At 40.9% G+C, this 27,409-nt stretch overlaps 1 protein-coding gene across 1 annotated transcript; it reads left to right on the forward strand.

Annotated features, from left to right (window-relative positions):
- Window positions 1-6,681: 6,681 nt before the first annotated feature.
- PIP4K (phosphatidylinositol 5-phosphate 4-kinase) lies at window positions 6,682-27,379 on the forward strand. Its single transcript, XM_080279908.1, has 10 exons — window positions 6,682-6,821; window positions 8,799-8,896; window positions 9,698-9,808; window positions 10,787-10,834; window positions 13,658-13,796; window positions 15,418-15,548; window positions 16,169-16,337; window positions 20,102-20,215; window positions 26,365-26,497; window positions 27,192-27,379. Exons 1-10 carry the CDS (start codon window positions 6,693-6,695, stop codon window positions 27,377-27,379), a joined length of 1,260 nt encoding a protein of 419 aa, XP_080136034.1. The 5' UTR covers window positions 6,682-6,692.
- Window positions 27,380-27,409: the final 30 nt, after the last annotated feature.

The following is a 27,409-nucleotide window of genomic DNA, read 5'->3' on the forward strand; positions in this document are numbered from 1 at the left end:
AGTTTGCCTCGAATTCCTCCTCGATGGTACAGTTTCCATAAAAGTCTTTGGTGTGGTACTGTGTCAAAAGCTTTCTTTGAAATCTAAATAGATACTGTCCACCCATCCTTCCCTTTCCTGTATTGTGTTTGTTACTCTGTCATAGTAGCTCAACAGATTAGTAACACATGATTTTCCTTTTCTGAAACCAAACTGTCTTTCTGTTATCATACTGTGTTCTTCTAGATGATTTACCCAAGCTTTTCTTATAAGTTTTTCTAATACCTTGCTTACAACACTGGTCAGTGATACTGGTCGGTAGTTGAGAGGATTTTGTCTATTTCCTTTCTTGAATAAGGGGACTATATTTGCTTTTTTCCAAATATCAGGTAGTTTCCCTTGACTCAAGGATTTCTTGAAAATTAAAAATAATGGTTTACTTAACTCCTTTGCACATTCTCGTAATACCCAACATGAAATTTCATCAGGACCACTTGCTTTTCCTCTGTCTAATCTACTTAACTCCCCCTGTATTACTTTTTCTGCTATTTGTATATCTGGTAGTGTGTGTGGACATGCGTGTTCCACATAGTCCCTCTCAAAAAAAACTTTTCTGTAAAAACTAATTGGAAATTCTTATTTAGTGCTTCACAAATATCTTTCTCTTGTGTATAAGTGATTCCCTCGTCCGTAATGGATTGTATTATATCTTTTACTTTGGTTTTGCTTCTGATATAGCTGTAAAACAGCTTTGGTTGATCACTGCTTTTATTTATTATATCCTCCTCAAACTGTTTTTGGGCTTCCCTCCTTAATCTTGTATAGTCGTTTCTTGCCTGTTTGTAATTATTATACGCCCTTTCACTATTGTGTCTTCTGTATCTATTCCACAACAAATCTCTTCTTTCTTTTGATTTTTTACATTCTGTATTGAACCATTTCTGTATTTTCTTATCTGCTTCTTTGTGCTGTGGGATGTACTTCTGGACTCCTATTTCATAAAATTCACAAAAATTTTATATGCAGCATTTAAATCTTGTCCTCTAAGCTCATTTTCCCAATCAACTTCTAAGAAATACTTCTTTAGGTCTTGATAATTTCCCTTTTTATAGTTTAGGCTCTTTTTGTAACTGTCATTGCTGTTTACTATGTCATATGCTATCCTGGAGTTATAATTTAGTACTGCATGATCGCTTTTGCCGAGTGGAGGGTGATATATTAAACTATCGATGTCATTTTCTTGCCTAGTAAATATTAGATCTAGCACTGAAGGTACATCAAGTCCTCTTTTTCTGGTGGTTTCCCTCACATGTTGCGTTAAGAAAAACTCTTGTACGAGATCCAGGAGCTTTTGGTCCCAACAGCTTTCTTGGCTATTTATATCGAGAGTATTCCAATTTATATTTGTATTGAAGTCCCCAGTTAGTATAATTCTTTCCGATTTCTCTTCCATTTTATGTAGCAATGATCTTATACTCTGAATTGTACTCTCTGCCAGGTCCTCATATTCGTCTCTTTCCCATGTGGTTGATCTGGGTGGCATGTACAAATTGGCTACAATTACTTTACCTTCAGATGTGTCGATCTCTACTGCAATCAGTTCTACTTGTGATGGTATATCTAGGTTTATTTCCTTGACTTTTAGAGTTTTCTTAGTTAATATTATAATTCCTCCTCCTTTTTTTAAATTTCTGTCTCTTCTCCATATATTGTATTCCTCTAAGTTTAGTATGTCATTGGATATCCTTGGTGTTAATTTTGTCTCAGTTAGGCATATTATTTGTGGTTCATTTTCTCTGACATAATCATTCATCTCTAGTAATTTAGATACCATTCCATCCACATTTGAGTACATCAACTTTATCATCTTGTTTATATACTTGTCATGACATGGTTCTACTACCTTCCTCCTTTTTCTTCCATCCTGTTTGTGTACCACTTTCGTACCTGCAATCCTATTACTTTGTAAAAAATTTCTTCTTCTCCTCTTCTGATCTTTCCTCATTTTTTTGTTTTTGCTTCCTCCTTTTTCTCTTTCAGTAATTCCAGTTCCTCTTGTGTTAGGCATCTTTTTATCCATAAATTTTTGAACTCCTCTTTTTCCATAAGATTCTTTGCATTTTTTAGTATCTCTTCCACAGTGTTTACACTCTGGAAAGTCACCTTTAGAGGTCTTGTCTTGCTTTTCTCGTATTTCCCTAACCTTTTGTGTTCCTCTATGTCTTTACTACAATTTTCCTCTGATACTTCTTTCAGTAAGCTCATTACATTTGCCATCTCCTTTTTGTCTCTAGTGATCTTGTTTTTAACTTCTTCCTCTTCTATACCAGTGATTACTATTGATTTATTTATCTCTACTGAATCTCTGACTAACTTTGGATTGTTTTGGATTATTCTTTTCACTTCTTTTTTAATGCTTTTTTCCTCAACCCTTGTTTCTAAGTCTTTCTTTACTTTCACCATTTCAGCATACGTGGTTTCTACATAATTTTTGTAGCTTTGCACAGCTTCATTCACCTGTGTTATCTTCTCCTCAATATCACTGCTCTGGTCCATAAGACTGTTTGCTTGCCTAATTGTCTCTGTGTTATTTTTGAATTCTTCCATAACACTCTCGTGATTGACTACTGTACTTGCAATTTCACTCACTTTCTTCCTAAGCGTACTCAATTCCACTGTTAGTTCACTGATGGTTGTGTCTTTCTTATTGGCCTCCCTTCCTAGTTTTTCTATCTCTTCCTTTTGCAAGTGCATTTGCTTCTTTATTTCATCAATTTCATTTTTGAAAGCCATTTCTAGTTTGTGTACACGTTCAACCAGTCTATTGTGAGTCTCCACTTCAACCAGTTCTTGGTAGAAATCATCATTTTGCTTTTTACTTTTATCCCTTTTCTTTTCCAAATTTGTTTTACTGAAGTATGTATCCATTTTGTAATACTAAATGAACAGAGTATGTACTTACAGAGTATGTACACTTTCCCCGTGTTGCTGTAGTCGAAACAAACCCAGCTGACTCAGCTTATCGTGGTTCTTTGTTCTGTTTGAACCAGTCTTATTTAAACTTATTATTTCTTTTCCTTTTAATAATGAAAAATCATTTAGTCTAACCTGGTACAGAGCTTGACTCATTCAAAGATACTAATTTAGGTAATGCCACTGGCCGTGTTGGTCTGGTACGGAGCACCGATGACGGACGTCTACCTCCGATGACTCCCTCTGTGTGTGTGTGTGTGTGTGTGTGTGTGTTCTACCTTTCCTTAATGCCATACTAGATATATAGGCAGATTGGTGTGTGTGTGTGTGTGTGTGTGTGTGTGTGTGTGTGTGTGCGTTCTTACCTTACCTAATTGTATCTTTACAGGAATGAGTCAAGCTCGTATTATCCCGTGTCTTAGACCATATTTATCGTACATATCCTTAAATTTGTGAATTGTTTTGGCACACACTATTTCATTCGGTAGTGCATTCCATTGATCAATTGCTCTGTTTGGGAAACTGAATTTCCTTACGTCTTTATCACCTCTCTTCTTATGCAGTTTTTTGCAGTGTCCTCTTGCTGATGCTTCTCCATATGTTAAGTAATCATGTCTATTTTCTCCTTTCCTGATATGCACTTATATAGCATTATCATGTCACCTCTTTTCCTTCTCTCCTGTAGTGTTGGTAGATTCAGTTTATTTAGTCTTTCTTCGTAGCTTAGGTCCCTCAAGCTTGATATCCATCTTGTAGCGGCCCTTTGAACTTTTTCAATCTTGTCTATATGCTTTTTGAGATGAGGACTCCAGACTATTGATGCATATTCCAGGGTTGGTCTAATGAATGATGTTATTATCCTTCTTAGCATGTCTTCATTTATGTATGTGAATGCTATTCTCATATTTGCAAGCAGTGTATACATGTTCCGTACCTTCTCGCTGATGTGGTCAGCCGGAGATAGTCTGTTATTGATAATCACACCTAGGTCTTTCTCTCTTTCTGATGTGTATAGGGTTTTATTTCCTAACTTATAATCCCAATCAGGTCTTTTTCCACTTTTACCAAACTTGATTACATGACACTTGTTCACATTGAATTCCATTTGCCATGTACTACTCCCTTCATGAAGTTTATTTAATTCTTCTTGTAGCTCCCTACAAGAGTCTGTGCTAGTAATTCTCCTTTGTATTTTTGCATCATCTGCAAACATATTCAGATAGCTCTCATTTCCAGTGTTACTGTTTATATCATTTATGTACACTAGAAACATGCTTGGTGCCAGCACCGAACCCTGTGGTACTCCACTAGTCACTTCTTTCCATGATGAGTAGTTTCCTCTTAGTACTGTCCTCATTTCTCTTTTTATGAGAAAGTCTTGCATCCAACAAAACACTTTGCCTCGAATTCCTCCTTGATGGTACAGCTTCCATAAAAGTCTTTGATGTGGTACTGTGTCAAAAGCTTTCTTGAAATCTAAATAGATACTGTCCACCCATCCTTCCCTTTCCTGTATTGTGTTTGTTACTCTGTCATAGTAGCTCAACAGATTAGTAACACATGATTTTCCTTTTCTGAAACCAAACTGTCTTTCTGTTATCATACTGTGTTCTTCTAGATGATTTACCCAAGCTTTTCTTATAAGTTTTTCTAATACCTTGCTTACAACACTGGTCAGTGATACTGGTCGGTAGTTGAGAGGATTTTGTCTATTTCCTTTCTTGAATAAGGGGACTATATTTGCTTTTTTCCAAATATCAGGTAGTTTCCCTTGACTCAAGGATTTCTTGAAAATTAAAAATAATGGTTTACTTAACTCCTTTGCACATTCTCGTAATACCCAACATGAAATTTCATCAGGACCACTTGCTTTTCCTCTGTCTAATCTACTTAACTCCTCCTGTATTACTTTTTCTGCTATTTGTATATCTGGTAGTATGTGTGGACATGCGTGTTCCACATATTCCCTCTCAAAATTTTTTTCTTCTGTAAAAACTAATTGGAAATTCTTATTTAGTGCTTCACAAATATCTTTCTCTTGTGTATAAGTGATTCCCTCGTCCGTGATGGATTGTATTATATCTTTTACTTTGGTTTGCTTCGATATAGCTGTAAAACAGCTTTGGTTGATCACTACTTTTATTTATTATATCCTCCTCAAACTGTTTTTGGGCTTCCCTCCTTATTCTTGTATAGTCGTTTCTTGCCTGTTTGTAATTATTATACGCCCTTTCACTATTGTGTCTTCTGTATCTATTCCACAACAAATCTCTTCTTTCTTTTGATTTTTTACATTCTGTATTGAACCATTTCTGTATTTTCTTATCTGCTTGTTTGTGCTGTGGGATGTACTTCTGGACTCCTATTTCATAAAATTCACAAAATTTTTTATATACAGCATTTAAATCTTGTCCTCTAAGCTCATTTTCCCAATCAACTTCTAAGAAATACTTCTTTAGGTCTTGATAATTTCCCTTTTTATAGTTTAGTCTCTTTTTGTAACTCTCATTGCTGTTTACTATGTTATATGCTATCCTGAAGTTATAATTTAGTACTGCATGATCGCTTTTGCCGAGTGGAGGGTGATATATTAAACTGTCAATGTCATTTTCTTGCCTAGTAAATATTAGATCTAGCACTGAAGGTACATCAAGTCCTCTTTTTCTAGTGGTTGTGTGTGTGTGTGTGTGTGTGTGTGTGTGTGATACTTTCCTTTATAATAAATCGCATTTCCTTTCCCGACAAGTTAATCTCATGTTTTATCTTTCCTTTTATTCCCTGCTCTCCGCTGTCACTTGTACTGCTTCCCCCGAGGTACTAACATGGTTTCTGTGATTTTTTTATATTCTAAGATGCTGTAATAGGTCTTCTCTTTAATTACCTTAGCAATTTATCTGTCTTTCCATCTCACTAACCCTATTTCGTGCATACACGGTCATTCCGAAAGTTAAGTCTCTTATTATATGGCTATACTCTTTCTACACTAATCTGGTCTAAAACTGCCATCTCTCTATCTTGAATGCTTAGTTCTAGCAATAGATTAATACTAGAATACGCTGCTTGTCATGAAGAAGTGCCATGGAAAAGACGTTGAGCCGTGGTAATGTCTTATCATGGCCTTAAACTATGGTATATCAGGTGGAAAAGGACAAAAAACCGCCTAGCTAGAATAAATGAACTACAGATCTTAAGGTTTGATGGCTCTTCTAAGATGAGTTATCCTTGAGTCAGTACTATATGTTACCTTTTAAACTCTAATGTCATTTAAATCCCTAGATATTCTCATGTAAACATTTAAAATATAAGTATGATCCTCGATGTAGCGGAAACTTAGACTATAACCACAAATCTTTTAAAGTTACAGAAGTTATATGCATGATTTCTTTAATTAAAATCACTTGGGCGAGTATTTTTTCTCTAATAAGCCCTCCAGTCATTTAAATCCCTCGAATTTCTCAAATAAACATTTAAAATATAAGTCAGATCTTTGAGATTGCGGGAATTTAAATGATGCCCCAGATCTTTTAGGGTTACGGAGATGGAAGTTTCTATTCTTTTTATTAAAAAGTTCCGATGCTCTTTTGTCTTTCTGTAGGTTCTGCCATATGAGGTTGCGTTGTCTATGCGTCAATAATAGAGGTGGAGTGGGCTGTGACTCTGCGTTGTGACAGTCTTATCATGGGTGGTATACATTGAGTTGTTGTGTCTTGTGGCAGGGCGTAGATTTACTCTGAGGGACAATGGCGGCGGCCGCTAGCTTATCCTCGAAAATGAAGAAGAAGACGATGAGGGTGAAGCATCAAAAAGTCAAGCTCTTCAGGGCGAACGAACCTTTCCTCTCCGTCTTCATGTGGGGGGTAAACCACACGGTGAGCATATTTCCCTGCCTCCCATGTCTCCAAAAACTATTATTACATAACCTTATAGAGCTTTTTTGGTTCAAATGGCCTTTATGTGCCCCGTAGCGAGATAGCAAAAAACAGAGATCTCTCGTTCCTCAGATAGAACTTCGATCTTCCCATTCACTTATTCATCGGGACGAAACTTTAATGTATTTTTCATATATGTACAGCATTGAGACTTTCCTGTATATTTTTAAATTATCTGTACATATTTTGATAAATATTTGTATTAGTGGAATAGAGGTTCAGATATACTTCATTGATTTTAAAGTATGTGTGAGTCATGGTTTTAGTTGCTTGTGATGGTGAGACTGTGTTTTGTGTATGTATTTGATGTCAGGCAGTGTAATGATGATAGTGGTATACAAAATAAGTATGAATGTGAAGAATACAGGACAGGACAATGTAGAGAATGTTAAAAGTGCACTGTACACTGGTGCTTCTTATACTATGCCAGTACAGTATTTTGTAGGTATACTGTCAGATAGTGTGATGATAATAATAGTGTACAAAATGTAAGGATAAAGAATTCAGTACTGGACGGGGTTGCTATAAATATCCAGTACCTTGCCTATCCCTTAAAAGGATAATAGTGGACCACAAGTGAAGGACAGCCATAGCCTGTAGTCCTCTGGATTTATGTTCAGATGAGTGGATTCACAGCAACAGCAGCAGTCACTTACACTGCATACTACTCTCATATTAGAGAATGTATTGTTCAGAACCACAATTAATTTATTATAACCAGAAAGTCGTATGCTGAATAGGCTAAAATCATTATTCTTGAATGTCCTGTGCTACTATTAAATAGCTATTATTAATTTCAAGCAGACCTCAAGAAAAACTCTGCCGGTATGTACTTGACCAATAAGTTATGAGTAAGAATTCACTTTGTAGGGCTTGAAGGACCAAATGCTTGGTGAGAGAAGAATATAAACACAGGAAGAGAGTTAATGCTGATACTACTGTGTCATCTTGGCTTTGTCTTTACTTTCTTCTAATCTTCATCTTGTTTGGACCTTATTCTATGGGTGGTATTGTAAGTGGCTTTAGAGATTTTCATAACACCTCATCCTAAGCCATTTAATCTGCATATTATACCCCAGTATCCTCTTATATGTTGAATGGTAAGGTGTAATATACAGAATAAATCACATAGGATGAGGTGCTGGAATGTTTCTTGTGCCAGTCAGAGTACATCCGAGTTAATCTTCCCTCTCCAGCAGCCTTTTAAACATTCTTTTTTTGCTTAGAGTTTCTCATCTACAATAAACTGGCCCTTATTGCAGGCCAGAAATTATTGTGATTTTTTAGCCTGATTGCACGTTCAAGTCCTTGTAGAGTACAGTATAGTATTAACCCTTTCAGTCAGGTAATAGCTGCACTCTTTAATTTTATTCTTGCTACAACCAGACATCGTTATTCAGCTCTTGAGAAACTTGTAAGTGGAGGAGTTGAATGTAGTTTTTATTTACCTCTTCATTACAATCCATTGCCCCAAGGTTGAATGAAACTGACCAGTAGTAGCAAGAATAAGATTGAAAGTGTATCACCATTTTCAATGAGTTAATTGTTTCTAGTTCACGAGGACTTCAGTCTCATAGCACATATGCACTCCCTTGGTTCTCAGTCTGTTCCTGATGCACTCCAGCAGCATGTTTTAAAATGTGACTAGCATTTCACAGGGCATGCTGTTGAATAGTTCTCCCTCAATCGTGTTTTCTCCTTCCTTGCCTTTTTGACCTTACCACACACCACCCTTGGGTGGGAAAAAGATCAGGATGATGATGATGACTAGTAATGTCTTGTCATTGATTATAGATACCAAGTATGATATTTAATACACTGTAGTTCCTTTTAATCTGCCATTATAATAGCACCAGGGAGTGGTGTTAGAATAGTTACAGTTACAATTTTGTAATTTCTTTTGGTATTTTATTTCAGAGCAGTGAACTGAGTCACATAAATGTACCAGTGATGTTGATGCCTGATGACTTCAAAGCTCATTCCAAAGTCCGAGTGGACAACCACCTCTTCAATAAGTTAGTAACTTTATGGTCCCCGTGATTTTTTTAACCGATGAATGGTGAGTGAATGAGTATAGACCATTTCGCAAAGCATGCTCTTTGTGTATTGTTTTTCCTCCATCATGTTTTTTTCTTTCCCTGGACCCAGCCTCACCCTTTTTAAGTGGGGAAAATAGGTTTGGATGCTGATAATAATGAATGTGCTTTAATTCTTTGTTCCCTGTTAATTTACCACAATGCATAGAATTGTAGTGTTGCACACTGTACAAGATTGTTGAACCATACACTAAAGACTTCTCTGTCTGTAGGTTTGAGACTGACTCTTGCTTTTACATGTTTTGCATTTGCTAACATGGGATTCCTAGTATAATAATGATGTAGCTCCTGTAGTCACATTACTTGTAATATATATACCGGTATTTTTTAATTTGCCCTTACAAGGTAAACATTCATAATACAGTTAATGTGCTATAACTATGCATTGTATTACTGTAGGTTGTAATTATATCATGCCTTTGTGGGGCTTGAATGAACCTCACTGCTGCAGGTCAAAAAGATGTGTGGCAGTCAGGCATTTGTAGCTTATATTTGCTACCACCCACACTTCAGTTGGTTGGGATGTGTGGATCCAAAAGGAAAAGTCTCATATTTGCATGATGGCTGTACATCATTTAGACCTGCAGTGGCAAGTTGGGCTCATGCCCCACACAGATGAGAGGGCTTTAATGACTATGGCTCGTTTATATATACATTGCTGTAGGTATTGTCGTTAGTCAACTGTACTTTTGTTAAGACATGCATGTCCAATCTTTACAGGGAGAATCTGCCTTCACACTTTAAAGTTAAAGAATATTGCCCCATCGTCTTCAGAAATTTACGAGAAAGATTTGGGATTGATGATGCAGATTTCCGAGAATCATTAACAAGGTATGTTGCTATATATTACAGTTTCTGTACACTCATTTATATGGTAGTATTGCATGTAAAGTTTCTGTATTGTACAAGTATTTTGATGTAGTAATTATTCACCACTTCTAGACTGCTTCATCATACAGTAGCTATACAGTACAGTATTACCATACAGTAATGTTGTCTTGGATATGTACATGAGTAAGGCTTGGTTCATTTTTTCCAGATTTTTCAGTGGATATTCTTTTAATGGTACTCTAGCTTAAATAAAGTATTTTCCATTACAAGGTTATTTATATATTTATTTTTATTATCATTACTGGACGTGAAAATAGAAATCTAGAGGAGATACTGAAAATTTAACAGCTTTTTGGGGAGTCATAATTATACATTATAGCAAGGATTTTCTCATATGATGATGTATGACAGTAGAGAACAATATAATATTAGATCCAGTACAGTACATTCTTCATGAGGAATGTATACACATTTTTGTAGCTGAGAAAAATTTGGCTAATATACTACTGTAATACAAGCAGAAGTTTGCTATCAGTCCCCTGCCAGCATTGTGATGCACCATCTTTTTTCTCATTCCTCTCCAAACATCACAGTATGTGCTTCCTTCTTCTATTCTTTTGTTTTGTGTTTCATTTTACTGTCACTTAAAATATTTCTTGTAAGCTTCCTCATTCCTCCTTCAATGTTTGAGAATATGCTTCCCTCTCCTGCCCTTTATAGTGTACTTTATATTACTGTTACATAAGAATACTTCATGTGACACCATCCATTGCCACAGCTGGTTGGGAAATGTCAGCAGACTTTTCATGATGACCACTTTTTCCATGTAGTACTTTTTCTTGATAATACCTTTTTTCATGATAGATGCACAAATAATGTGACTTGTCATCAAGGGACTTTGACCTGAGCTTCTTAGTAGGTAACATCACTTGCATTTTGGTCCATGAATCCACAACCTAACAAGAGGGCCTTTCTTAGGTCGAGACTAATTGAAGTTCGGCGTTATGGGGTCATTGATGAGGAAAGGTAATGATAGTAAACCTGATGTGGTTGAGGCAGTTAACGTCTTTAATCCAGTGATGTACCTTTACCATCCATCCATCCATCATCCAATCCTACATTACCCCATGAGGAGCGTAGGAGCCTGGGGCTAGGCAGTTGGTCCTGACATTTATACCTTATTATATAGCTGCTTTCATATTCATAAAAGTAATTGGTTCCAAGAGTTTGTTCACAACTCAAAAAATTTTAAAGATGAAATTCACTGATAGCAGTTGCCAAATATTTACAGATCATTGGTTAACACAGGTAGAAACCTTTATACCAGTTCTTTGAAATAAACTTAATTATTTGTATCATAGCCATTGTCTAAATAAGTATACACCATATTCAGTACAGTATTTTGTTGATGTCATTGAAAAGATATAGATATGGATCTGAATTAAAGTTTGTATATGAAAATTCATAAGCAGGGGAGCATGTTTATTTTTGCTATCTCAACAGTTTATTCGGCTTAGGATTTTTTCAAACTGGCAGGGTTGGATATTGCCCTCATTAACCCCCCCTTTTACACAAGCTCTACTAGGATGAGTAAGTCACCTAGAGGTAGCAGAAGTAAACCACTGGAATACATCATTGGATTGAAGGGGTTAATTGTTATTGACAGTTGATGTGTTTGGGAATTTGAGCTTCATATTAACTACTCAAGCATGGGGATGTTTTTTCTCATTTTATTCTTGCTGGCTGCTGATGATCTTGTTAGTGTTGGATAGATTTGTTGAACTGGAGGGGTTTGCCTTGTTCTTGTGGCCCCTGGCCTATCTGAAACCCAGTAGACTGCTGGCTGAAGCTGTCCCTTTCCTGCAGTCCACCATCCTGCCTTTGGGGGATAGGGAGGGAGTTGAGGGACTTTCTTCTAACCAGGGAACTCTGGATATATCAGTGCCACCACATGAAGGCATCCCTCTCTGGCAGCATCACCTTCATAAATCCTTGCAGTACAAGGAGGCTTTCCCAAGTTGAATGGAGTTGTATGTTATCAGCAAGAATAAACTAGAAAGGATGCCACCAGACTTCAAGGGACTGGACGTGATTATTGCTCACAGTGACAGTGGTCGCTTGATTTGGTGCTTGTCCCTCCAGTTGTAGATGTAATAGAACATTACAGAAATCCTAATACAATAATTCAGTTATTTTACTACAGTTTGTTTGTTTTGACCCAATGCAACTGGACCATTCCCACAATTGGAATACTAAGGCATAGTTGCCAGAAAGTTACTGAAGTCTTAGGTATGAGGTAGGAATGTGTCCCTTTGTTACTAGTCGAATCATACCTCCAGTCTGACTGCACTTAGCCTTCAGCCAAGCTGACTGGGGGTTAGGGATCTTCATAAGGATAAAACAAGCAAGCTATAACATTAGTTAACTCTATGATATATTCATGCCTTAATACAGCAAGCAGCCTTTTTGAGACATGCACTATGGAAAGCTCAAATTCAAACTGATTGGTTATGATATTGTAACCTACTAACTGTTTGGGTCTGCCTTATTATCAAGTGTTTATGATGATTAAGTAAAGCTAACCAGTAACAAAATATAATCAGAAAAGGCACTCATAGAGTGCAACATCCACGCCCACAAATTAATCTAAGGGCCAAATATTTGACTGTCCTATTACCTTTATCTTCAACAGATTACTTCCAGAATTGGATTACTGTACTTCTTTCATGCCCACCCTTTAACTCTTCTACATATGTTGGTTTAGGTCAGATTAAAGCTGTTTGAGTTGACTTTACCCAATGACCTTGCACTTTGACCTTTCCCTGTGATATTGAACTTGGACTATTCTGAAAAATGAATCTCTCTGCACACACCACTCAGAACATAACATGCACAAAACATAACACACCATGACTACTAGAATTTGCCTCCATTGAACAAAATCATCTCGTTGTAGCCTGGGCTGTTGTTGTTGTTATTGTCATTGCACAACCCCAGTCATGCCTGGACCAGCAGACCCATTGACTGCAGGCAAACAGCTGCCATGTAAGATCATTCCATGGATTCCCTGCACTGTTGATGGTGTTTGTGCAGTGCTGCATTGTGTGTCTAATGTTGTTTAGACCTATTAGACAAGCAGGTACATGTCATTTGTGATTCCACCCAGCCCATATCTAAGTTGTAGTTGAGGAGGGCTGGATGATGTCCTGATCTTAACCCAGGAAGTTAAGCTGAGTCAGGTCTGTATAAGGAAAGCCACTAATGAGTGGATGTTGAGAGGGAGGGATTGTAATATAGTATTCTGACCGAGGTGTTATCTTGCCTAGCACATGAAGTGAATATGTAGATGTTTTTCATTGGCAGTGTTGGAATGTCTGGAGGTGGAATGTTGTTGAAGAGTCTGGTAATGTTCAGAAGACTTGCTCAGATGATGATATAATGGAGTATACTGGAGCTTACCATCAGTACTGGGCTAGCTTTTACATGGACATAATGACTTATTATTTGCAGTCTCTCAGCTTTCTATGGATTGGTGTTCATTAAAATGTGTCATACTGTAATGAGGTAATGAACTTGTTAACTTGCCAATAAAATTTAGAGTGGTTCATATAGTTGTTGGGGTTATTCTTTTCTTTAAGTACACCCAAAAAGAGTAGTCACTATACCCCCTCCCCCCAGCAGACAAAACCATGAGCCAGTGAATGACCCATTAGCTCTTAAGTTGCATCCCCACCAAATGATTGCTGGCATGGATGGGTGTGGGTGAAAGTGTGCTTTTGTCTGTACATAAATAAAGTTCTTGTAAAGTATTGGGTAAAAGGAGTTTGGTACTACGTTCTCTCTCACCAGATCTCAACCTGTAGCCATTGACTCGCCGGGGAGAAGTGGCGCCCGCTTCTACAACTCAAGCGACAAGATGTACATCGTCAAGACCCTTACTAGTGATGAGGTTGAACAAATGCACGCCCTGCTCAAAGAATACCACCCAGTGAGTTGGCTTATCAGTAATGAGGTATCTTTAAACTTGCACCAAAGCCAGATTTACGTGGAAATGAACAGGTTAGGAAATAATATGCCATATTCATTGTTCGACAGCTTCAGGAAAAATATATTGGTAGGAGAAGGGATCTTTATTTTGTTTTTGTTGATTTGGAAAAGGCCTTTGACAGAGTCCCTAGAGAGGTGGTGAAGTGGGCAATGAGAAAGCTTGGCTTGGAGGAGTGGCTGGTTAGGGTGGTTATGGCCATGTATGTGGGTGCTCACACCCAGGTGAGAGTGAATGGAGATTTGAGTGATGAGTTTTCCGTGAATGTTGGTGTGCATCAGGGGTCAGTTTTGAGTCCCATGTTGTTTATCATGGTACTTGAAGCCCTTTCACGTGACTTTAGAAACGGACTCCCGTGGGAGTTGTTGTATGCTGATGATTTGGTGTTGATTGCAGAGAATGAAAGGGAGGCGGAGGAAAGGTGTAGGAAGTGGAGAGATGGTATGGGGCAAAAGGGTTTAAGGGTAAATGCAGATAAAACAAAAGTGACGATATCTAGGGTTGGTGGCGGTACTGTCAAAGACGAGGGAGAGTGGCCATGTGCAGTTTGCCACAAGGGCGTGGGAAGTAATTCCACCTTGTGTGGTGTGTGTGATAAATGGGTGCATAAGAGATGTAGTGGTATCAGAGGTAGACTGCGAGATAATGCTGATTTTACGTGTACGGCGTGCCATAAATGGGTGCATAAGAGATGTAGTGGTATCAGAGGTAGACTGCGAGATAATGCTGATTTTACGTGTACGGCGTGCCGGGGTGAGCAGGTGGAGATCGTCAGACGTGAAAGGATTGAACTTGCTGGTGAATCTCTTGAGTGTGTGGAAGAGTTTTGTTATTTGGGAGACATGTTGTGTGCTGGAGGTGGGGCTGGAGCTAGCTCTGTGGCTAGGGTGAGAAGTGGTTGGAAGAAGTTCAGGGAGCTCTTGCCTCTCCTGACATTGAGATGGCTCTCCCTACGTGCTAAGGGGTCTTTGTATGCAGCATGTGTTAGGAGTGTAATGCTGTATGGCAGTGAGACCTGGGCAGTGAAGGAGGAAGACATTCGCCGGCTCAGGCGTACAGAAATGACAATGATTAGGTGGATGTGCAGTGCGTCCCTGCGTCCAAGGCCTGGAGAGGCTGGGTTTACAATGGAAGAGTTGAGAGGTAGGATGGGACTGGAGTGTATTGGTGTTGTGATGAGGAGAGGTAGATTGAGGTGGTTTGGACATGTGAAGAGGATGGGGGATGATAATTGGGTGAGGAAGGTGAGAAGTGTTAATATTGGGGGTGGGGTTATGAGGGGTAGACCGAGAAAGACATGGGACGAGGTCATTAAGTGTGACCTTAGGGTTAAGGGACTGAACAGGGAGGCTGCAATGGATCGTGCAGCGTGGAGAGCCGCCATTAGGTGACCAAGGCCGACACATGCAAGCACGTTGGAGCCTTTAAAAACGAAACGAAACGTTACATTGGTAGTTTTAAGGATGTGTGTCACTGAAAGTGAGGGTGAGGCAGTCCAGTTTTTGTGTCAGAGTTGTGAGTTATGTTCATTTTCTCAGCCTTAATCAGCATTGCCTTTTTGCAGTATGTAGTGAATCGGCATGGGAAGACGTTGCTACCCCAGTACCTGGCCATGTATCGCCTCACCGTCGACAACATAGAAACCTACTGTGTTGTCATGAGGAACGTATTCTCCACGTTCCTCAAGATACACAAGTTAGTCATATATTTTTGTTGGTTCACAGCATAGTAAAGAAGACAGGAAAAGTAAAGGGACCCAAGCACCATTATGCCACAAAGTTATATTTCAGCATTAAAATGTAGGAAAAGAACCTCTGTATTGTGCTTTTATTTTTTATGCCTTTTCTCCTTCAGTTTGAAGCACCTTATATGATCTTGGAAGTATCTGTTGCATATATGGACTGTTTTCACAGTTGTATTTGTTTGCTTCTCAATGAAAAGTATTACCGTAGCCAGTTCTTTAACCCCTATATCCTGAAAGTGATAGTGTGCAATTGGCTGTTACCATATTGTTACAGCTACCCAATAATACATTAATGAGAGAGAGATGAGCTAGAATAGATCCTGTCTTAAAATGTTTGTATGATTAGTTCTCATTTTCTCATTCCCTCAGGAAGTACTACAGTGTGCCTGTAAACATTTCACAATTATTATGCGGGGGATATGACCTTGAAAACTCAACAGTGAGCTGAGAGGTATTTGTTGAGCTAGAAAATTATAGGGGCATAGACAGACTTATAGGTAAATAGATAGGGTAATACTTTCTGAATGACCCTGTAAGCAGTATTCCTGTAAATGTTTCATGTGTCCTGCAGGAAATACGACCTCAAAGGGTCAACGGTAGACCGAGAGGCATCTGTTAAGGAGCTAGAAAAAGACCTACCTACCTTAAAGGACAATGACTTCATGAAGGATGGCACAAAAATACATATTGGTGAGGAGGCAAAGCAGCAGTTAATGGAGACCCTAACAGCTGATGTTGAGGTGGGTACCCAGTGCTCATTCTTAACCCTCTCAGGAACAATGACGCAATTTGTGTCACGTCAGATTTGGTGTGAAAAGTACTTGATGGCGCGATTATCATCATGATCAGTTTTGGACTGAAGAGGTACTGATTAGGCAATTTTGGACAAAAATATATAATAAAAATTAAGTTTAGCGTGAAGTGCGACAATTCTTGGTGTGCCACGGAGGAGGATGTCTGTTTCAAGGCCATCACTCACAAACAGTCAGTGCCCCTTTAGCTTTTGGTGGGATGGGGTGGGGGTTGTGTGTGATTTTTGGCTGTTTACTTGAAAATTGTTGGTCATATTGAAATTGCGAAAACATCACTTAAAAGCTCGTGAAAGTCTGCATCTAGACAAATGCTTTGCTCTTGTGCGGTGCAGGTGGAAGTTTGAGGTAGGATGTTGGGAATTTATTTGAAGCCATTTTTACTCTTGAATAAGTTTATTCTCACTGCATTGCTGTACTTTTACTCATCAGTTTTGTGTGTTTTTATTAGCTTATAATATAGTATAAACATCAGTGAAGATGATGGTATACAATTTATACCAGTATAACCAATTTCCGGGGGCAGATAAAATCTATGGGAATGTTTTTCATTGTGTGTGTGTTGGGGCTGCCTTTGCTCCATTCTCCCTGATCATGTCCCACAAACTCACTGAAAACTTCCGGTTACTGAGAGAGTTAAGTACACAGCATATATCGGGTGGTTTTTGTACTCTAATTCATATTTCACATCAGTTTTTGATGGGGGAAAAAAGGTCAGGATGTTTATTATTAGTTATTAATATTATTATTATTATTATTGGGAATAGCCAACTCCTACTTTCGGCATAAGATGATCCACTGGTATACATGGAGAGTAATGAGGAGGATGGATGGTGAACTTGTTGAACGAAAGGCAATGATAGACTACGTGTGTGTGGATGAGCGAATGAGAAGACAAGTGTTGGATGCAAGAGTGTGGAGAGGGTGGGGGAATGGAGTCTCGGACCATCACTTAGTGATGGCCAAGGTAGAGCTGCAAAGAAAGTGGTTGAGGAGACGAAGGGGAAGACAGGAGGAAGCAACTCCTGTGAGAAGAGTGGAGAAATTGCAAGATAGTGAGAAAATGACAGAGTATAAGAGCATAGTGGAAGAAAGACTGGGAAGGTTTGAGCTAGAGCAGATGGAAGGGGTGGAAGACTTATGTAAGATATCCACGGAAGAGATAGGCGCAGCATGTGAGGCAGTTTGTGGAGTGAGGAGGAGATGCAAGGGTGTGCAAGGGACAGCATGGTGGAATGATGAGGTGAAACGAGCCGTGGAACAAAAGAAGAAGGCGTATAGTGATTGGTTAGCGAGTAGAGATAGGGGAGAAGATGAGAGAGAGAAGAGAGAGGTATATGTGAGCAGGAGAAGGGAGGTTAAGAGACTGGTGAAGGAGAGTAAAAAGAAAGTGGATGAGGAGTTTGGGAGGAATCTGAGTGTGAAATGGAGGGAGAGTAAGAAATTGTTTTGGAAGGAGGTAAAGGAAGTAAGGCAGTGTGAAAGGGGAAATAGTAGGGGAGTGAAAGATAGGAATAATAGATTGTTGGTGGAGAAGAGAGAGAAACTGAGGAAATGGAAGGAGCACTTTGAGGATTTGTTGAATGTGGGGAGTGAGAGCAGTGCGAGTATAAGTGGTTGGGGAATGGCTGGGAGAAGAAGAGATGAGAGGAGGGAGGAAGAGATCAGTAGGGCGGAAGTAGTGGAAGCGATGAAGAATATTAAGTTGGGAAAGGCCCCAGGAATTGATGAAGTGTGTGGTGAAATGCTTAGGTATGGGGGTGAGATTGTTGTGGAGTGGATATGGAAGTTGTGTAGATTGGCTTGGGAAGAGGGAAGGGTTCCAGAGGACTGGAAATCAGGTGTAATTGTTCCTTTATACAAAGGAAAAGAAGAGAGAGAAGTATGTGGTAACCATAGGGGTATTTGCCTGCTTAGTGTGACTGGTAAAATATATGGTAGAATACTCATTGATAGGGTTAGGCATATGACAGAGGAGCTAGTTGGAGAAGAACAAGGGGGATTTAGGAAGGGAAAAGGGTGTGTAGATCAGATATTTGTTCTAAGATGTTTAGTGGAGAAGTATCTAGAGAAGGGAAGGAAAGTGTATGCTGTCTTCATGGACTTGGAGAAAGCTTATGACAGAATAGATAGGCAAGGTATGTGGAAGGTATTAAGAATATATGGAGTGGAGGGAAAATTGTTGAGTGCTGTGAAGAGTATGTACGAGGGAGCTAGGGTTACGGTGCGAGTGGATGGTGAGCTGAGTGAGTTCTTTGATCTCAATGTGGGACTGAAACAGGGTTGTGTGATGTCTCCATGGCTGTTTAATATATACATGGATGGGGTTGTAAAGGAGGTGCAGGGTAGGGCAGTGGATGTGGGGGTGGCTCTAATGAATGAGGGTGAGATTTGGAAGCTTCCGGTGTTGCTGTTTGCTGATGATACAGTACTGTTGAGTGAAGATGAATGGGAGTTGCAAGGTTTGGTGAATGAATTTGGGACAGTGTGTAGGAGGAGGAATCTGAAAGTTAATGTAAACAAAAGTAAAGTTATGGTGTTTGGGAGGAATGAAGTCACAGAGTGTGCAGTGAGGTTGGATGGTGAGGATATGGAGAATGTGAGTGCATTCAAGTACTTGGGTAGTGTGATGAGTAAGGATGGAACTTTGGGGGATGAAGTGCATGAAAGGGTACAGCAGGGAAGGAAGGTTGTTGGTACACTGAAAGCAGTGATGAGAAATTGGGAGGTGAGTATGGAAGTTAAGAAGTCACTGCATGATAGTATTGTGATCCCTACCTATGGAAGCGAGGCATGGACCTTGCAAGAGGGGAACAAGTCAAGAGTGAGAGCAGTGGAAATGAGTTACTTGAGAGGAGCTTGTGGAGTGACGTGGAGGGACAGGTTGACGAATGAAGAAGTGAAGGAACGCTGTGGGGTGGATGTGGATGTGGTCGAGAAGATTAGGAGAAATACACTGAGGTGGTGTGGACATGTGAAGAGAATGGAGAATGAAAGACTGACTAAGAGGGTGTATGTAGGTGAGGTGGAGGGAGGGAGAGGGAGAGGTAGACTGAGGATGAGGTGGAGGGATGGAATTGAGAGGTATATGAGGGAGGTGGGGGTGAGTTGGGGGGAGGGTAGTCAAATGGTGGGTGACAGAGCGACTTGGAGGCGTTTTGTCTGCGGCCACCCTTTGCGGGATTAGGGCGTCGGGCTGTAGATAGATAGATAGATAGATTATTATTTTTGCTTAGTGCAAGTAAGTCTTGCTTTGATTGAAAGAGTAAAGATGATGATATTTGTTTTAGTTAGTGGAGCATCTCCAGGAGCGGCTGTCTCTCAGTTGTGATTTTCAGATGCTAGGTATTTGACTCCTGTGGACTCCTGTGAAGTCACACCATGCCACACAACACAACATTGCACTAAACACATCACACAAGATAACCCTTTCACATCATATTACATATGAATCATCACACAGCACCACATTGCACCACACAACATCACCTTCCAGCACCACACAAAATCTTCCTCGTACACCACACACCAGAAGCATTAAACAAAAAACCCAGCAGCCTCTTCATACTGTATAGTACTTTTGAACTTGGTATTGCGTAGTACTGATGTATATACTGTATCTTGCATTAATCTTAACACATCCAATCTTTGTCACAAATTGCACCAGTGACTAAGGTAATGCCCAACTGTTGCAGTTCCTGATGCGGCTGCACCTAATGGACTACTCACTGCTGCTGGGGATACATGACATTGCCAGGGCTGAGATGGATGGAGTCATGCAGAATGAGTCAGAGGAGGATGCTATAGAGGTAACACAGCAGGATACAGCATGGTTTAACACACTTGGCCTCCTGTTACTCACTCCTGGCTGAATATAATAATCTGGCTTCAGCTGGAAGAGAAGACTAGAACTATCCTAACCATGAAAGAGTTAATGGTATCAATATAGTAGCGCTCAGACTTCCATGATTCACTTAAAGCTCAGTAAAATCATCAGGCATTAGCTGTTATATAATGTGAGGAGTTTAATAATATTGGGGTGGAATGAAATATGGTAGTGTAGTAAGCTAATTAATATTTTTTATTTGCTTTTAGTGTTATTGTAGAATGTTGATTATTCATTTTTACAAACTGCATTTGCATACCATATTTCAGTGGTAAATAACTTACCAGCTTACATGATTTAATTGTATTCATTTTACCCGGTGGATTGATAAGCTTTTTCATGGTGTGTTGTATCCATCCATCCATCATTCAGTCCTATGTTGCCCCATGAGGAGCTTAGGAGCCCGGAGCTAGGCAAGTTAGTCCTGACATTTAAGATGAGTGACCAGCCTCACTCATCCCTGAGTGGCAGTACGTGAGCAATAAACTGCAACCTGCCCTTGGATATAAACCTGTACCAGCTCAGTCCGATTGGAGCACCTTAAATTACCCACTAAATCACCAGGTGCCGCAATTTGGTTATATGGTTACCACCTAGCATAGTACAGTACAATCCCAGTTAACCGGGTGGCTTGGGGAATTTACCTTCCCGGTTACAGATTTTTCCCGTATTTCTGATTTTCAAGTCAAATCTATACAAAGGCTATCACAGCAGTAAATACAGTTCAGGTACTCACCAGTCACATTAGGGGTTACACTAAGAGATTCCGCCTGAAAAACTGCCTTGTAAACACACACCATGGTCATAACGCACATGCGTGCAATGTCTAGCAATTTGCAGTACTGCAAATTGCACCAGTCCATTGTTTACCGAATTACTGTATTCATTATATGTACTGTTCGTTCGTTTTCGTTCGTTTTTAAAGGCTCCAACATGCTTGCATGTGTCGGCCTTGGTCACCTAATGGCGGCTCTCCATGCTGCACGATCCATTGCAGCCTCCCTGTTCAGTCCCTTAACCCTAAGGTCACACATAATGACCTCGTCCCATGTCTTTCTCGGTCTACCCCTCATAACCCCACCCCCAATATTAACACTTCTAACCTTCCTCACCCAACTATCATCCCCCATCCTCTCCACATGTCCAAACCACCTCAATCTACCTCTCCTCATCACAACACCAATACACTCCAGTCCCATCCTACCTCTCAACTCTTCCATTGTAAACCCAGCCCCTCCAGGCCTTGGGCCGCAGGGACGCACTGCACATCCACCTAATCATTGTCATTTCTGTACGTCTGAGCCGGCGAATGTCTTCCTCCTTCACTGCCCAGGTCTCACTGCCATACAGCATTACACTCCTAACACACGCTGCATACAAAGACCCCTTAGCACGTAGGGAGAGCCCCCTCAATGTCAGGAGAGGCAAGAGCTCCCTGAACTTCTTCCAACCACTTCTCGCCCTAGCCACAGAGCTAGCTCCAGCCCCACCTCCAGCACACAACATGTCTCCTAAATAACAAAACTCTTCCACACACTCAAGAGATTCACCAGCAAGTTCAATTCTTTCACGTCTGACGATCTCCACCTGCTCACCCCGGCACGCCGTACACATAAAATCAGCATTATCTCGCAGTCTACCTCTGATACCACTACATCCCTTATGCACCCATTTATCACACACACCGCACAAGATGGAATTACTTCCACGCCCTTGTGGCAAACTGCACATGGCCACTCTCCCTCGTCTTTGACAGTACCGCCACCAACCCTAGATATCATCACTTTTGTTTTATCTGCATTTACCCTTAAACCCTTTTGCCCCATACAATCTCTCCACTTCCTAAACCTTTCCTCCGCCTCCCTTTCATTCTCTGCAATCAACACCAAATCATCAGCATACAACAACTCCCACGGGAGTCCGTTTCTAAAGTCACGTGAAAGGGCTTCAAGTACCATGATAAACAACATGGGACTCAAGACTGACCCCTGATGCACACCAACATTCACGGAAAACTCATCACTCAAATCTCCATTCACTCTCACCTGGGTGTGAGCACCCACATACATGGCCATAACCACCCTAACCAGCCACTCCTCCAAGCCAAGCTTTCTCATTGCCCACTTCACCACCTCTCTAGGGACTCTGTCAAAGGCCTTTTCCAAATCAACAAAAACAAAATAAAGATCCCTTCTCCTACCAATATATTTTTCCTGAAGCTGTCGAACAATGAATATGGCATCAGTGGTCCCCCTACCTGGCATAAACCCAAACTGCATCTCATCAATATTCACTCTTTCTCTAATCATACCTTCTAAAACTCTCTCCATTACCTTCATTATCTGATCTAAAAGCTTTATACCTCTATAATTCCCTCTTTCCAGGGCATCACCCTTCCCTTTATACACATTTACAATTACACTCTTCAGCCAATCATCTGGGACAACACACTCATAAATAATCCTATTTATCAGGTCAGTGACTAAACTCACCCCTATATCGCCTGAGGCCTTCAACATTTCGGCAGTCAACCCAGACACACCTGCTGCCTTCCCCACCCTCATCCTGCCTATTGCCTCACTCACAGTAGCAGTATCAATCAAAGGCCAAGGGCCAGACACTGGATCTGCTGGCTTCAAACCTTCCCTGTCCCAGTCAAACTCCTCATTCAACAACCGGTTATAATGCTCTCTCCATGCATCTTTAATATCCTCACTGTTCACCACTATCCTTCCTTCATCATTCTTCACACACTGCTCACCTATGATATCCCGATTATCCCTCTTCACCTGATCTGCCACCCTAAATATATTTTTCCTTTCCCCATGATTTAGGTTATCAAGTAATTGTCTCTGTGACTCAGACTTTGCCCTGTATACCTCTCTCCTAGCCCTACGCTTGGCAGCCAAATATTCCTCTTTGCTACCACCCTTCTTCCATTCCTGGAAAAGCCTTCTTTTCTCCTTAATTGCAGCTTCTACACCCTCATCCCACCACCAAGTTACTTTATGTCATGGTGGTCCTCTTGTCCAGCCGCATGTTACATCAGTAACTCTCAAGAAATTGTTCTTGAGGGCTCTGTACTGTTCATTAACGCCTCTGTCTACAGCTCCCTGTTCAGCCACCACTCTCCTCAACTCGCTATAGAAGGCATCCCTTACTACTTGGTTTTTCAGCTTCCATATTTTCCTCCTAGGTACATAAGTCCTCTTTTTCATCATTTGTTCTTTAAGCACCATATCACAAATCAATAGTTTGTGCTGCTGCACACACTCCTCACTTCCTATAACTTTAACATCCCTCACTAACCTCCTATCGGCCCTCCTAACCAGAAAATAATCTATCTGACTGCTATTTCCCCCAGACTCATACGTAATTAACCTTCTGTCTCTTTTCCTAAAATATGTGTTGCACACAATCATGTCCGTTGCCTCCCCAAACTCGAGTATCCTTTCCCCTTCTGCATTCCTTAGACCATATGCACATCCCCCATGCACTCCTTCATAACCTTGGGCTGCTTCACCTACATGACCATTTAAGTCCCCTCCCAAAATCACTATCTCATCATCCCGCATACCACCCACTACACGTATTAAATCATCCCAAAATCTATCTTTCTCTGATTCATCCAATCCTGCCTGTGGAGCATATGCCGATATAATCACAGCTATCTTTCTTCCCAACAGAATTTTCACAATCAATATCCTATCGCTTACTCTCAAAACATTCATAACATATTCCACCCATTTCTCCGCAACCATCACACCAACACCTCCATATCCGTCTGTCCTCCCCTGCCAAAACAACTTATAGCAACAGTCCTTCCCAACAATCTTTCTGGCTGATCCACCCCTGTACCGGACTTCCTGCAAACACGCCACGTCCACCCACCTCCTACTGAATGCCTCAACGACTTCCCCTGCTCTTCCCCTCAAACTTCCCACATTCCATGAACCCACCCTCATCCCCATGGGTGATTTACTGTCCTCAGGCTTGCTTTGAAACCTTTTTTTGTTTTGTCATCTTCAGTATTAATAAATGGGGACAGACACAGCACAGGTCCCACTCACCGCACAGTCCCAGGTCCAGGCAATGGATCTGGGACCCCTAGCCCACCAGCTTACCAGTGGCTGTGGTAGTGGCCTCGGGGCACCCTGCCAGGACAGCTGCAGGGACACCCTCCAAGCGCGTCTTGGCACTGCAACTATCCCGCCATTATACACCCACTGATAGGGCAGCCTCCTGGGGCGCTACTCCCAGGTTCGGGCCCCTCTCTATTGGGCGGAAGCGGCAGCCTGGGAACCGCAATGCCCTGTACCCTCTAGCACAGGCCCGAGCCCCATCTCGCCCTGGACCCATGATCTATGCCGGCGGAACCCCCGCCACGCCTCCCCCCAGAAGTCCGCCACTAGGTAGCGGGGGCAAAGTTTTCTGGCCGCATGCCCTTGCTGGCGCCAACCCCTGTAGCGTAGTGGGATACGTTGTGTGAAATGTAAAGTGCATGTGGTGTAGTGCATAGATAGTTAGAGGAAATGTTTGGGAGAGTATGCTGGTCTACTCTCCATGTTACTGTCACACTGAAAAGGTCAGCAAAGGGGGATGGTTAGATAGCTAGTGAAACAGGAGCTCCAGCTCTCCCTATCACCACCATTCCCATTCCCATTCCCCATGTACTCATAAAAATTGAAAAGTAAAATAAAGAAATAAAAGCTTGAACATTTATTAGTGAACTGATGATGTGTTAAGACTTCACTGTAGAATTATCACGACACCTGTGCCCTCACGTGAGTTTTGTTTACGTTTCTGACCCCGACTGTTCTTCTTCTCCACCTGACCTCCATCACTCCACCCCTCACCCGCCACTCAGCTGTTTTGCAGAAAATAAAATAAATGATGTACGTATGAAATGCAGGCATATTATCTATTTATTTTTCTTCCAACAAAGTAAACTTTCATTCCTATTAACATTTATATTCAGCCATTAGTGTTTTATAATGTTCACCTTTTTCAAGTCTGTTGCATATGTCCAGCTTCTGTTTCAAGGTAAGCACGATACGCTTACATTTAGTTTGCACTTTAGGCATTTTGGAGTGTACAAATTACTGTCTATCAGAGGAACACAATAGCAATAGAGCTTGTTTACTGTCTGGTGGCAAAAAACAGACTGGTGATTTTTGGAGGGTTTGGAGGATGACTGATTTCAAGTAGGGGAAAGAGAGGGAGAGGAGGGGTGGTTAAGAGGATTTGCTAGGGATTTACATTAGCCGGAAATGCCTTCACCTCGCTTTGCCTGACTTCACCCAGCCTCGCGTGACACGATCAGACGGCGGTTTGGCGGTCCTTTCAAATTGGCGCACAGTTATAACTTGCTGACATTTTAACCAGCCCTTGAATTTTCCTGTTTTTCTGAGTATTCCGTTTGTCTGGATAACGGATAGCTGGGATTGTACTGTAAATAGTTTTCTGGTGTACAGGAAACCATTTGGCTTGTCACTCAGTGTAGAGTCACCCATAGACAGTAGGAAGAGGAAAGAATGAAGGAAAGACAAAGAAGAGGGAGTGTAAAGTCACTCATAGGCAGAAGGAAAAGTAAAGAATGAAGAAAGACAGAAGAGGAGGGAAGGAAGGAAGAGAGGAAAGGGCAGACACCCAAAGCAGCAGTAAATTGAGTGAGTGGATGGTGAGTGCCCCCACCTACCACCATGGTGTGTTGCATCTTCATTTACTTTTCTATCTCTGTTCAAATTATCAACCTTTGCTATGATACTGTGCCTTATTAGCAGGGTACCTGCAAGACTTCAATATCTCCAGAAAGCATATCAGTGTGCAAGATGTGGTTATACATGGATTTTAGTTGGGAAGTGGAGGTTTAGCCACTGTTCAAAGGAGTAGTCTTCCCCTTCCCCTCACCCTCCACCTCACTCACATACATTCTCCTAGTCAGTCTCTTATTCTCACATTATTATACTGAGTCAAAGGGGCCTAGATACTCGGTTTCAGGATAAATAGCATGCCAAGTTAACACCGCCACATTTGTCAAGGACCTTCAATACTGAAGGAAGGCATTTACAGGAGGAAGAAGAGGATGAGTGTGCTGGGGTGCCAACGCCGCCAGACTCCCCTAACACTGCCGCTCGAGAACGTGCAACCAGCAATGGTGCAATCGACCCAGAAGTTGAGATATATGCAATTGAGAGTAATGAAAGTAAGTTAAACTGTATCCTTGATATTGTCATTGCCACATGGTACAACAAGAAGGTGGATAGAAATGATAAATGAGTGTCTGAAAAAGCAAGGTATGGAGGGTGATGAGACAAGGGAACTGACAGTGGATTTAGCTGTTTGGAAGATTTTTGTACAGATGATTGTATGACAATGATTTGGCACTCTTGTTCTTTCCCTGTCTCATTCCGTCCTTAGTTGGGAAAGAGAGGTCAGGGTGATGATGATGATGATAATGAAGTTTTAGGGATTGTGTAAAAGTGAGTTTTATGAAAAGTTCATCTACAGAAAGAGGGGACTGCCCCTACTAGTGGGTGGCTGCTCTGGGAGATAATATCATGGGTGAGGTGTGGCTGCAAACTAGGTAAGTAACCACGTAATCATCACTCTTAAGTAGGAAACATTGAGCTTCAAGTAAAAACAAATCATACTGTTGCGGATCATATTACACGTCTTAGAGTTCTTCCCAGCAGCTTCCTGCAACTGTTGGTATGTAATGACCTGGTTTTGGCATATGGTTTAGCTTTCACTCCATAGAATATATCAGTTGTACCATGGCCAGCCTCAGTACAGGGATTTCTTGTGGGGAAGAAAAGCATTATTTGATTTAATTGGATTTTTAATAATGATGATGATGATGATGATGACAACAACAACTCACTATGCTTTTCTTCCAGGTGCTCCCCAACGAGAGATCTACTTTATGGCTCTTATTGATGTCTTAACTCATTATGGGGTCAAGAAGCAGGCAGCCAAGGCAGCAAAAACAGTCAAGTACGGCTCAAATGCTGACGGGATCTCAACAGTGGAACCCGAGCAGTACGGGCGTAGGTTCCTCGAGTTTATGAACCAGGCCATAGTGTAGGGGTGTTGGTGGGGGAGAGGGAGGGATGGG

Source organism: Coenobita brevimanus, chromosome 81, assembly GCF_032717465.1.
Source record: "Coenobita brevimanus isolate Jiangsu-jjx chromosome 81, ASM3271746v2, whole genome shotgun sequence".
NCBI lineage: Eukaryota > Metazoa > Arthropoda > Malacostraca > Decapoda > Coenobitidae > Coenobita > Coenobita brevimanus.